This window comes from Anthonomus grandis, chromosome 2 (genome assembly GCF_022605725.1).
Source record: "Anthonomus grandis grandis chromosome 2, icAntGran1.3, whole genome shotgun sequence".
In the NCBI taxonomy this organism is placed as follows: Eukaryota; Metazoa; Arthropoda; class Insecta; order Coleoptera; family Curculionidae; genus Anthonomus; species Anthonomus grandis.
Genome location: NC_065547.1, coordinates 45,676,807 through 45,691,315, shown reverse-complemented (window position 1 = coordinate 45,691,315; position 14,509 = coordinate 45,676,807). Strand labels below are relative to the sequence as shown.

General features: G+C 30.8%; 2 protein-coding genes across 2 annotated transcripts in view; one reads left to right on the top strand and one right to left on the bottom strand.

Annotated features, from left to right (window-relative positions):
* The window catches only part of LOC126747676 (zinc finger protein 142-like), an 86,356-nt gene that overhangs the window by 48,731 nt on the left and 23,116 nt on the right, over nucleotides 1-14,509 (top strand). The gene's annotated exons all lie outside the window — the stretch shown is intronic.
* LOC126750580 (uncharacterized) overlaps nucleotides 4,126-14,509 on the bottom strand; it is a 43,776-nt gene continuing 33,392 nt past the window's right edge. Inside the window, exon 12 of the mRNA XM_050460228.1 lies at nucleotides 4,126-10,788. Coding sequence (XP_050316185.1) covers nucleotides 10,412-10,788 — 377 coding nt within the window. The 3' untranslated portion in view covers nucleotides 4,126-10,411. The remainder of the gene's footprint in view (nucleotides 10,789-14,509) is intronic.

Below are 14,509 nucleotides of genomic sequence, written 5' to 3'. Positions count from 1 at the left end.
GGCTCAAACACTCCACAATACAGAAAGATTGCTCTGTGGCTTAATCACTCCACAATAAGCAACTTCTTGGTAAATAAATCTACGGTACATGGCCATTTTACGTAAAAGGAAAAAGATGATATGTAGCTTTAGGCACTCTGCATTTATTAAATGAATTATCTGTTAATATTTGATGTAGATTAAACATGTATTAAATGTTTTATGTCAAATATTATTATTATTATCTTGTAAAACACATATATTAAAAATAAAATGTTGAAATGTTAATAGCAAGAACAATAAAAATAGGAAATAAAAAAATAATGAAAATCGGTTATGCTCCGTGAGAAAACTCACCAGTATAAAAATAATCCAAAATAGGGCACAAGCACTTAAAACAAATAATATTCATGCACGCTAGTTTCACTTCAAAAGTCGAATACGTTTTAAAAAGATCTTTTAAGCAAAGTTTGGATCTCAGGGCTCTTAGACTGGATGTTTATGAGATCGAACCTCAAGTATCGAATTACTCTTGTTTGGCTTGTCCATAAATTCTTTCTTAATCTTAATAGTAATTGCGGCGTTAAACGAAATGGGACGAAGTGTTTAGTCTAGTTTAATATTTTTTCAAAGGAAAAAAAACTTACATCTTACATGTTTTTCTTTTGAATATTTTAACCAATTATAATAAAAAATAAACTACTAGACTAGAGTTTACTTCTGCTTCAAGAACAGCTGTGAACTTATTGCATTCACTCTGTATTATAAACTTATTAATTTATTAGATGCAATTTGACCCGTACTAGACCCCTATACCATATGATAGCATTCTCGGAAATATTGCTTGATTTTTTAATTATTCTGTTTATTTATAAAAACATTTTAAATTAATGAATCGGCATAACTAGACAATGTAATACTGCGATTGACCTAAGCATTTGTAGAAAACTTATTTATTTGAATTTATGTATGTATGTGACTTGTATTTACTTGAATACGAGTTTTGTCTTCTATGGATGAAGGAAACACTTAGTCATATCCTCTATATAACCACTCACGTATATCTCAAAATAGGTCTAGAAAAAATACAGTTTAGCAGTACCTATTGCATAAAAATTGTAAATTAGCTGTCGGATTTTGGGTTTGGTGGTATATTAATGAAAACACGACAACAACGAAAGCAAGTTAGCACAATTAATTATTGAATTATTATTTTACTTGTATCTCTGGAACTTTAATAATAATAATAATAATAATAATAATAATAATAATAATAATAATAATAATAATAATAATAATAATCGTTTATTAACGGTGATAAGAACCATTTCTATGTAAAAATATTTAACTATTGACAATTTAAAAAAATTTGGAACAATCACAGATTTGATCACATATTAAATCGTCCCTTTTATACTAAAGTTAATAAATATTTTATAAAGGTATATTTGTCAAGTATCTACTACATGATTATTAAATATAAAAAATATATATATAATAATTAAAAAAAAAGCTCCTAAGGACAACAGGGGGAAACAATCCCATAAACATCGTGCACTTAAAGAAGATATAAAAAACTGTGTTATTTCTCATATTCGTTCGTTTAAGGGTACATCTAGTCATTATAGCAATAAAAAGTCAAAGAAAATTTACTTACCTGAAGATTTGAACATTCGCAAAATGCACTCAATGTATAAATTAAAACATCCAGATAAATATGTGTCTTACGAAACTTACAGAACTATTTTTTCGACTGATTTTAATATCAGTTTTGGATATCCCCACTCTGACACCTGTTCCAAGTGCGATGAATTCAATGCTAGATTAAAGTCGCTAAATTTAAGGCTTACCCAAAACATCACTTTGAAAATAAAAGAGTTAATTAATTATATATTAAAGAGTTAATTTAATTAACCTAAATCGCAAAATAAGAAAGCTTACATTAGAGAAAGAACTTCATAAGAAAAAAACAGAAGCCTTTTATGCTAGGAAGAGACAAGCTCGACTTCAAAGTAGGAAATCAATAGAGATAGAAGCGGTGGCCATGGACTACCAAAAAAACTTACCAGTCCCGAACATAACGACTAATGACGTCTATTATAAGCGTCAATTATCTTTTTATTCTTTTAACATCCGTAGACTTTCGGATGCTGATTCAGTATTTTATACCTATTCAGAAGAAGTAGCTAAGAAGGGTTCTAATGAGGTATGTTCTTTTTTAGAAGATTATGTTACTCATCATCTTCCTAGTAGCGTTAAGATTTTAATAATTTTTTGCGACTCTTGTGGAGGACAAAATAAGAACTTTACAGTATTTCGCTATTTGCACTACCTGCTCCACCAAAAAAGGTTTCAAACTATCAAAGTTGTATTTCCGATTAGGGTCCACTCATTTATGGAGTGTGACAAAAATATGGGTATAATTAACTGCAAATCCAAGACCGAACTACCTTCAGACTGGGTTCGGGTTTTCAAGGAAGCTAGAGTTAAACCAACACCTTATAAAATAGAAGAAGTTAGCGACAGCCTTATAAGAGACTGGAGTGCATTTTTGTCTCCTTTGTATGTAAAGAAGTGTCCGTTTTTGAGTCGACCAATAAGAGAGTTGGAAGTCACTGTGAATCATCTAAGAATGATTCTTCATCGTGAATCCTATAATGGATCTTGGACTACTTCCATCGTAACTAAACCAAACCCATACGAGGCCCACCTTTATCTGAAAAGGAGTTTCACTATCCACCACGAGCTTATAATGGTAAGTTTGTTTTGTAATTCCTTTAAATAATAGTGTTTTTGTTAATAAAATATTTTTTTAGGTAAAATTCCTATTTCAAGAGAAAAATACAAAGATCTACAGCAACTGAAAAAATTTTGTGACGAGAGCACATTTTGCTTTTACGACAATCTTCCTGTACTACCCGCAAAGAAAATCCCTAAAATGAACAGAAGAGAAAAGCCCATTAAAACAACAAAAAATAAGCGCTAAACACCAATATAGTAAATACGGTAACATTTAAAACAAAGTGACTTTGCACGTTTTTTTCCTGTTTTTTTTGTACTTTGGTTGGTTTTGTAATAAAATTTAAAAAACTAATTGATATTTTTTAATTTCATTACATAATTTAAAAAGCTAGTATACGGTATAATAATTGTTTCCAAAATCAAAATTTTAAGAAAATTATTAAAAAATTTATAACGTTTTCAAATTTAAAATTTTATTTTCTCAAATTCAATTAATAGTGACTTTGCACGTTTTTTCCCTGTGGTCTTCAAGTGTTTAATACGTTGTTTTTTGTTTAAGTCTATTTTGGCATACCAAATTTTTATATACAGTCTGCATATTTAGATAATACCACTATTATAACCAGCATAAATATTACATGAAAAGAACGTAGAGTAAGGGCGACAAATATGGAATACTTTTTTTAAAACTGCAAAATTATAAGAACTTTTTTATTTTTTTAACACAAAAATATTAAAAGTAATTAAAAAACATGTTATATTAAGATATTATAACATGTATTTGTAAAAAATAAAAACGTTTCAAAAATCGTAATAAAAAAACTAAAATATTAATATTTCCCTTTTTTAAAAATAGGGTCACAAATATGGAATACTTAGAAAACTAAACTAAATACTAAATCTATTAGCAGAAATCGCAAATATAAATGCCAGATACATATGAGGGACATTGCAAATGACACCATGAGTTGCAGGATTTGCACTGTATCCACTGTTTCTCGGATTTTTTGCTTTCCAAAAACTTTCCACCACAAAACAAGCACTCTTCGGCTCAAAAAATTCCATATTAGTGACCCTCATAACCTAATCTTATAATATTCTAAAAAAATATTTCTATGTTAAAAAACAAACTTACCTAAAAACTATTGTAAACTATGATGTTTGAACTGTCACAAATGCACAAAGTTTGAATAAAAAAATAATTATTTTATCGCTAATACACGGAAACAGCAAGATCTGCAAAACTTTTATGATGCCGCAAAAAAAACGACTGTTCATGGTGAGCCAACAAAACAAACTAGAGATCGAAAAAAAACCTTTTTTTTCGCCCTTTTTTTTTTTTCGCTTTTACTTTATAAGGCAGTAACAATAAAGACAACAAGCACAAAATAAAACAGCATTAAAAATGTTTTACTCTTTATTTTCATAGTCAAAATATAAGAATTATAACCCTTAATACGTGATAAGCAAAAAGTCGGACACACTATTGAGAATTGCAAAAGTTTGAGTGAAATAACAACGAAAACAAAAAAATAGAACGCCCTATAAATATTCAAAAGCCCACAGACGTATACGTTCATTTAAAAGCTTAAAAATATATTACAAAATAATAATTTAAATTAAAAACACGCTACTTAAGGCTACGAGCCTTTTACAGGAACAAATGGGTTCTTATTAAATCAGGTTCGTAAAAACTTTTCAAGCTGCCTGAACTCAAACATGAAAACTAAAAATTAAATCGGCATACAGTCTTTATACATTATAATATATTTTACAAAAAGTGTTAGTATTAGTTATATAATAATGGTTGAAACATTCAATAATTATAACACATTATTTACATTTAATATACAAATAAAATCATTGTTAAAATATCATATTATGTCTTACTAGTTAAATAGTTTAAAAATTACTGTGCCTCGTTGGCCATAACGGCCTATTTTACTAAGTGTTTCAACTCATTTACAAAAATCACATTAAGATAGCTAAAGATGTTTAATTTACATAATAATATAGATTTTTAATATACATTTGGGTCGGTACTGTCCTTAAATGACACGCAGGACCGTAATAGGACGATCGCCCAGTTTAATATATAAAAATAATACCTAGATTCTTTAAATTAAATTTAAGAAATTTAACACTTATCCTGGCTTTTGCAAATAAAACCACTTTACTCAAGTATAACCATCAACTCTTTTTTTTTCTCTCTGTTCTACCTGTACATTAACATAGCAACCTAGCAGCTATGACTTTCTTTCTCTACCACATTTTTTTTTTAACCGGCTGCTTTGTCTAAATCACAGAATTTATTCTTAGCCTCAGCGTACCAACAAAAATCAGCAATTTCTCGGGTTATTTTTGACAAGAAGATCGCGAGACCCTGTTTGTCTCCTTCTCCCTTAAATTAACTTAGCCAGCCACCACCGAAGAAAAAAAAACACTAATTATTAACTGATGCAACCTTAAATCTATTAAAGACTTTCCTCGCAACCGTGTTTTTGTCAAAAACTACCCCTTTAAAACAAAAACAGACCTTTTACATCTAAAGGTTAGACAAGTTAAAAGACATGCCGTACCTGCAAAGCAGTACTTTCTTTTGGACCCTGTTTTTTAAAAATATTCCTTAAACCATTTCTTATTATTGGAAATATATGATTTTTGAGATAAAGATTCGTTGTATGCGTGTATTACTACAGGATATCACAATATGACACTTTTTTTTATAAGATACTTTTAAAATATAGCGGTATAAAAGAAATGATAAATTTGACAATTACATGCATTTATGATATTTGCAGGCCATTTTAAGAATGTCAATTTATTTAGATTTTGAAAGTATCTTATAAGAAAATCCCAGCGAAAACCACTTGAAATATAAATGTTGGTAATTTTTAGGTGTAATAGCAGTCCATATATGGTCCTAAAAAGACATGCAGGTTCGGTTAAACTATAGCAAATTTTTACCTGTAACCCAAGTAAATTCTCAATTATATTATTATAACACTCCTTTGTATATCAGACTACTAAGGACTCATTCGTTCTCAATCACATTCAATTCAAGTTCTCTTTGATTTGAATATTGTACGAACAATTTGCAAATGAACTACTTATTAACAAAATAAAATATATTTATTTATAGGTTCATTTAAACTCGTTTATGTTAATAAAATATGGTGAAATCTGTGGAGTATTATGGGCTTAATTTACCATAAAATTTCGCAATTATTTTAATGACAAACATTCGTATCCTTATCGCTTTTCAGGAACGTTACTATTGATTAAAACATTAGCTTTGACTTTCGGGATTATTATGTAGATTCATCAGGGACAGGAGCTTTTAAGTACCCCCTATAGGAATAGGAAACTTTAAGTGGTTTATGATTTTTCTCAGATTTAAAAGCATCTTATAGAATCTGGTATCAAATATATAGACTTTGCTTGTATTTTTGCCAAATTTTATACCAGAAACTCTTACTTGTCATATTCCAGGTACGTTAGTAGATCACATCACAATCAGTTAACATACCTGCTTAATTTTTCCTATATGACGTTAGTCAGATTAACACGTTGAATACGATCGGCCACTATAGTGGCCACAAAATTTTAGTATATGAATAGTAAATTTCTGCAGTACAAAATAGAAGGTTGCGTTTAGTTGGGTGGTACACAGAAAGGAGTGGGAAAATATCTCCACCACTATGGCCACTATATTGGCCATATAGTACGTAGAGGTATTATGTAAATTAGTCGTTTGTTTACCACGTGCTGAATAGGTATTTTGTTTGGTTTAAGTTGTTTTTGACTGAAAAACTGTTAAATTAATATGGGTGATAAAAATGAACCAGGGTGAGTACGATTTACAATGATTTTAACAAAATAACTTAATTATTGTATTGTTAATTGTTTTGTTACCCCATAACCTCAAATATTCGGAGACACAAATTTTTAATATTTTGCTCATTTTTTTCATGCGGTCGGCGTCTGGTGTTTTAATGCATTAAATAAAATTAAATTTATTGTTTTCACCAGTTTATAATAGCTTCAATTGTAAGTTTGTATTTATGTCAGTGTGTAATAAATGTATAAAACGGGTATGTTATCTTGCTACTTTTTTACATGGTAATATTTATTACAGCCCCAGCGGTATATGTGTTGAAAAACGTGACAGAAAAAGGCCTCTTAGATAGGATGAACTTGAAGAATTAGCAAACCGTTCTCATGATAGTGTGAGCATCGAAGACCCCTTTTTAAATGATGATTCAGTGGCAGATAAAAATTACTCTTCAGAAGGGGATCAAGTTGTTTCTGACGACGAAGAGGATTATTCTTCTAACAGCGGCATGATACCAGATGCCAGTGAAAGTGAGGCTGAACTTGCTGAGAATAAAAGAAATCCTAATCAAGTCATTGAGGCAGATCCAGGGTGGGAAGATACCGACTTTGACCATGAAGTTGATTTTGACGGACAACCTGCTTTCAATATAAATTTACCGAAAGATTCTGCGCCTATAAAATATTGAAATTTTTTTTAATGATGATATCATGGAAACGGTTGTCACAGAGACTAATCGCCGAGCAATTATTTTTTTTTATGCTAAGCCTCGAACAAGGAAAGAGCGTCGAGAGACCTGGAAGAACTTGACGATTGTCGATTTAAAAAAATTCCTTGGTTTGTGTCTGTTAGGTGGCACAGTCAAATTTCCCGCCCTGTTCAAGCAATGGAGTCAAGATTCGATATCTTATCACCCAATCTTTGGAAAAACAATGGTAGATCTCGCTTTCAACAAATTTTAAGAATGCTCAGATTCGTGAATCACGACACTGTTGACACTAATGATAAACTTCACAAAATCAAAAACATTTTGGAAAATATTTTAGAAAACATTAAAAATGCTGTATGCCCTGATCAGCATTTATCCATAGATGAATCAATGATATTATGGCGGGGCGTTTGGCATTCCGTCAATATATTTCCAACAAACGACACAAATATGGTATTAAACTGTATGAACTTACAACTCATGATGGATTTGTTCTAAATATAATAGTGTACACAGGAAAAGGAACTATCATAGCAGAAGAAGCAACCCACACTGAAGCTGTAGTATTCGAACTGTTGAAAGACTATCTTGATAAAGGTTACATTGTTTATCTAGACAATTTTTATAATAGTGTTCCGTTAGCTGAAAAACTGTTACGTCGTAAAATATATGTTGTCGGAACTTTAAGGGAACAGCGCACAGGAAATCCTAGGAATCTTCTTAAGAGTAAGCTAAAAAACGGCAAAGCTGTATGGAGAAGAAAAGGGAAAGTAGTTGTGACAAAATAGAAAAATAGACGTGATGTGCGTATGATAAGCAGTGTGCACAAACATGCAATGGAGGAGATTCTAACAAAGTGCGGAGTAGCAAAGAAAAAACCAGCATGTGTACTAAGTTATAAAAAGCATATGAGCAGAATTGATCGCTCAGATCAAATGATGAGCTATTATTCAACTCCAAGAAAAACCATTAGATGGTACCGCAAGATTTTTTTTCATTTATTAGATGTTTCTGTATGGAATGCCTATTATCTATACAAGAAGTTGATTCATCCCAAATATAAATTTTTGCCCTTCAGGGAACTAATTATTAAAAGCCTAATTGGTGTTAAAGTGAATGAAAAAGCAGAAAAACGTGCCGCAGCTGAAGTGGATTCTGATACAAATTCGTTCCATTATTTAGAATCTATACCGAAAGAAAACCAAAATTCAACGCCCTCTAAACGTTGTCAACAATGTTCTAAAAATAACATGAGAAAAAGGACTAGATATCACTGCCCCAAGTGTGATATAAGTCCAGGATTATGCATTCATCCTTGTTTCAAGATATGGCACACAAAATAATGTTAAAATATCTAACAAAATTTGTATTTGCTTAGTTTTTGTATTCCTATATTAAAAAAAAAACTGCTTAAAATATATTTTTGTGTTATTAAATATATAAAAAGTCTAAGTTTATTTATGGCCAATATAGTGGCCATTGGTACCTCAGACTTACATTTTTTCAAAATAGACCAGTGGCCACTAAAGTGGCTCAAGGTCACATTATTAATTCCTAGTTTCATGCTAATATGTCAATCCTTTGTCAAGTTATCAGCTGCGGTACCGCAATATAGAACTGGTTAAAGCATTGTTAGTACTCAACGTGTTAATAAAATAAATGAATTTTATAATTTTGGAGGATTTACACATTGCTATGCAGATTGATGAGGGACATGAGCTTTCAAATAATATACATTCCCTATTTGAATTTGTTCATGACATCATATTAATTCAAGTAAATTCCCAATAACACTCGCCTTTTATATCAGGCTACTAAGGACATTAAAAAAGAAAAAGATCGACGTCCATCCTCGGCAAATGAAAGAGAATAAACCGAGCTGATTTTCTCGCTCTCATTTAAATATTGTATGAACAATATGCAAATGGATTACTTAATTAATTAAATAAAATGTATCTATTTATAGCCCAATCCGAACTCAGTTAATGTTAATAAAATATGGTGAAATCTGGGGCGCTTAATTTATCCATAAAATTTCGTAATTATTTTAATGATAGACATTCGTACCTTTATCGCTTTATTATGTAGATTCATGAGGGAATTGAGCTTTTAAATACTCCCATTAGGAGAAGCAAACTTTACGTGTAGTTTTTTTCAAATTTAAAAAATTTCGTAGATCCTGATATTTTAGGCAAATTTTATATCAGAAACTTGTACTTGTCCCATTCCAAGAACGTTAGTGGATCACATCGCAATCGGTTAACATATCTGATTAATTTTTCCTATATGCTGGTATTTCAGGGGTCAGATTAATAAAATAAATGAATTTTCAAATTGTTGAGGGTTTAATTATCCCTATGCAGATTGATGCAGACCATGAGCTCTCAAATCAGATATATTCCCTATACGAATACTATCTTTATATTAGTTGTTTATAAATGTCTTTTTAAGTTTTGCAGATAGTCCAAACTTCTTTACCTTTGTCTTGTTTTCTAATGAAGCCAATATTGAAAAGTGATGTGATTCTGTAACTTTTGCAGATTGAATTTATTTTTTTAACAACCCTGTACACCCAATAATTAAACACCCATTTAACATTCAAGCTTAAATAGTTACTATGCTTCTAAAGTACTACCTTGCAGGGCCGCAATTGCCAAATCAAATAAACATCTCTTTACAGTTTGGTTCAGTCAAAATGTGCCAAAAAAAAACCCTTAATTTTTGGCACACCCTGTATACTAGGTGAACTAATCATCAGCAATTATATCCCTATCTAAAATAGCTACCGGTGTTCTTAAAATAGCTCACCCGCTTTGCTCGATAATTTCTTAAAATATACATTGCTTAACCTAACAAAGAGTTTCATATACTTATATGAAACTATATCAAACCCCTTGTATACAAATAAATAGTTACACGTTTAATATTAAAAGCCAACAACTCTGAATCACAAATATCATCTTTTGTATGCTTGTTTTTTCGACTTAAACAAATTAAATTGACTATAATATTATTATGGAATACTGCCATAACTAAAAAGAACCAAACACAACAAAGGAAACATAAAAGACCGTTATAAACGCCGCCAGTACCCTTAGCAAGCCGATTTAATAGTTGCTAAGAGTGTGCAAAATGGCCGTCTTTCATCATCTTAAAACTACCGTGATCGACAAGGACAGGACGACCAATAAAATGGCGGGGATCAGTACCGCATTTGAATCTGAGGCTGAGTGATCGCAAGTACCGTCAATGGTGAAATTCAAGGCCCAACTACCACCGAATCCCGGTTTAATATTCCTGTGGCAGCTCTCAGAAATCCTGGACATTTTCATAATGGGTGGGCCAGCACTCTTGCCCAGACCGCCTTCAATAACAGCTTCCTGCGGTTGATTGGATAGTTGAAACATGAAGCAGTACCTCAACGAATTATCGGGATGAGATTTTCTTATGTTTGTGTTAACTGTAGGGGTAGCTATTACGTACGATATCCCATCTTCTTGCCAGCTGCCGTGACAGTTGTATGCTGAAAAAACGTGTTTTTATAATAACTTATATAAAAGTCAAAGTCAAAAGTTTATTACCAAAAAAAAATAGTTATAAATATAAATACATGAGAAAAAAAAATTGACAATTTTTGGTAAAAGAAACTACGTCGCGATTATATAAAACCGATAGCGCAATTTGCGTGAAACAGGCCTTAACAAGAAAATGACATTACAAACTATCATACTTTACAAAATTTCCTAATTAACCCAAAAAAGAATAAAACTAAAACTGAAAAGGGTAGAAACAAAAAATGGCAAAGCAATTTGGCTGGCATGCAACGGAAGGCAACAAGAATAGACAAAAGAGAACTACAAAAGAAAGATTGAACAGGAGGCCAGCTTATCTTTGGCCTTAGTTGATTTTGCAGTTTATATTAAACATACTACTAGGCATCTCGTTGGGAGTCGAAAAGAATTTGCTTAACCTTGGTGTAAAATTTATTAAGTGACGAATCTTTAATATTATTTGGCAAGTTACTCCACATTGTAACTCCGACAACCGAAAATGACTTGTGGAAGTTACATGTTCTATGTTGAGGTATCCTAAAACTTCCAACATTACGAGTATTGTGTAAATGCGAGAGAGAGAGTGGTAAATAACTTATTTAAATAAGGGGGTTGACTAGACTTTATTATTTTATATACAGTGTATGTCAGCCAAACGGAATACATTAGCCAATAAATAGACGGGAGCGTGTTGGAAAAAACGCTCGAACAAGTCAATTGGTTTTTATAGTTGCGCATTTTTTTTCATAAAAACTTTTTATACAGGGAGTATCAGATACATAACACCCTGTATGTTAAAAATTCAGAGATTGGAGGGACACAAAGTCAATGGTCTCAAATTATGTTTTTTTTTAAGGCATCGTCAGATCTAAAAGAAAAAAGAAGGCAACTTAAGAGTGCTAAAAATCTGTCAGAAAGTATGCACTTCATTAGTAAATTAATATTAATATCCCCCATAAAAACCACGTGATCAAATAAAGGAACAATATTTGTAAATAGATCCTCAAGGGAGGATTATTCACCCATAAATTTCTGTTTCCTGGATAACTTTTTTATTTTACAATATTTTTTAATGCGGTTTTCACTAATAAAATGTACATATTTTTGTCAAGAGTTGATAGGTGCCAGTTTTTCAAATTTCTCAAATTTTGATTTTTTATTTAAAAATCAAAAGGATAAATAAAAAAATCTTTCCATACGTCTCTAGATACATCGATTTTAGAAACATTATATTAAAAAATCATTTCAAAAAAATTAATAATAAACCTGTGAGAATGGAAATACAAAATTCAGGCATTTTTCTTATAATTTCTTGAACCGCCGATAAGTTTAGTATCATATGGCAACAACGTACAGCCGGGCTAGCATGAATCAAATCAAGAAACGCGCGATGCTTTTTCGGCCCGATTTGCGCAAACGGCGGTATCGGCTACTGGTCAATAGTAATTCAATACTATGTAAAATTAAAATTTTGAATTTTTATATTGAGAGTTATTGATCGGAAGTTCAGTTAGAAGTATTTTATTGCGAAGGTGTTCCAATTTTGTGCCTGTTTTTCTTTATACTATTGAGTTCTTTACGTTTATTTTTAAAAAATGGGAAAAAGAACAGACGGAAAGTTAAAAGTTTATTATGCCAAAAAAGGGTGTTTCTAAATATTTTAGACAAAAAAAGAAGTAACAGTACCAATAGTCCTGTTTCGCCATTACTTCGAAAGACTATTTCAAATAATATTTGAAGGTTAAGGACTGCTATTATAATGGCTGTGATATATAGGAATAAAGAAAATAACAACTTTATTGATAAGTTACAAAATATTACAAAAGATCTGAAAAACATTCCGTCTTATATGTTTGGGGAACATCGTGAATGTGCATCTCTTGGTTATTTTAAATATGAAAAAAAAGATGACGAAGCAAATTTCATTCCAGAGATGAAAGGCTGTGAGATATTACAAGATTTAGAAGTGTGCTTCAATCAACTTATTCATTACGCTGCAGGTTTATTACAAAATATGGATACCAACATTGCTGAACATTACAATTCCGTAGTATGTAAGTTTGTTGGAGGTAAACGGATAAATTTTTCGAAAAAAGGTTCCTACCATATAAGATGTGAAGCTGCTGCATTATAATTTAATGTTGGGAACGGAGAATATTATGAACAGCTTCACAAATTGTATTCTCAAAAAAATACATCTGGTATTTTAAAAAAAATTATTGAAAGGTTAAGAATGAAAAGGCTGTATTATAAAAATAAGAGACGAAATATTTTTAAAAAAAGAAATAAACCTGTTACATTACCTGATAAGGATTATAGGCTACAAGATGAAGATGTACTGCAGCCTGATATTGAGTCAGATATATTTGAGCAAAAGAAAATGGCCTTCCTTAAGGACCTTGAAAAGACTGAAAAAAAAATTCATGAAATAGAAATAATTACAAGAAGACAAGGAGAAAATCCACTATGGAGCCAAGAGAGAAGCATTAGACTGACAGAGTCTAAATATTTGACAATATTTGTAAAATGCTTCCCAAAACAAATTGTCAAAATAAAGTTCGACAGTTGCTTTTTTCAGACTTTCGTGGAAATGAACATACCAAATATGGCACTGAAAAGGAGCCTTTTGCAATAAAGCAATTTAAGGAAGAATTTGGAATGAAAGTCGAAAAGTGCGGCCTTTTTATCGACAAGGAATATTGTGCATCAGCAGCTAACCCTGATGCGTTAGTAGGTTTGGGTTAGTAGGTTTAAGAGGACTAGTTGAAATTAAATGTCCCTCTACTGCTTCTAATATAAGCCCAACAGAAGCTATTGGTAAAAAAAAATTAAATTTTCAAGCGTGGATGAATACAGTAACATGAAAGTCGAAAGAAATCATGACTATTATTATCAAATTCGCCAGCTTCACATAACGAAAAGAGACTTTTGCTATTTTGTAATTTGGACACCCAAAGGGATGTTGGTAGAACAAGTAAGTGATATTTACTTAATAATTTTTTAATTGAAAAATTAAATAATTTTATTGTTTTAGATTTGGCGAGAAGATTCATTTTGAAAAGAAAAAATGATAGAAAAGTTAAAGATTTTTTATTTTAAATGTCTACTGCCTGAAATTATAGATCCTAGGCATAATAGAGGCATGGAAATTCGAAACCCATCTAGAACTTAGATCCCATTTTAAACTATAAATGACAATTTTTATATTACATTTGTTTGGTTTTTCAATTTCCACTTCGTTATATTATAATATTTATTTTTGTATATATTTACTTTCATAACTAATTCAATATTGTCTTATATTTTATACAGGTTGTTCTAAAACATGTACCTACGTCATTATAAGTAGGTAAGTCCATAAAAACAAAGCAAAAATAAGTAATCTAACGTAACGAATTCAAAATTATTATTATCTACATGGTGGAGAATATGAGTGATTTTGCATACCCTCATTTTAGAAAAACATGTGTCTCTGAGACATATTATTTTGTTAATTATTTTCTCTTTACATAGCACATGTATTTGAAGTTGTTATAGCATGTTGTATTTGAAAGTAAGACACACTTTTTTTTTAAATAATTGAACTGTGGGGTTTATTTTATGCCCCTTTGATGAAGCTCACGCGTGTATCTATTATTTTTATTTTTTGTATTCTAATTGCTAAGAACTTTTTTTTGGGCATATTTATATTTA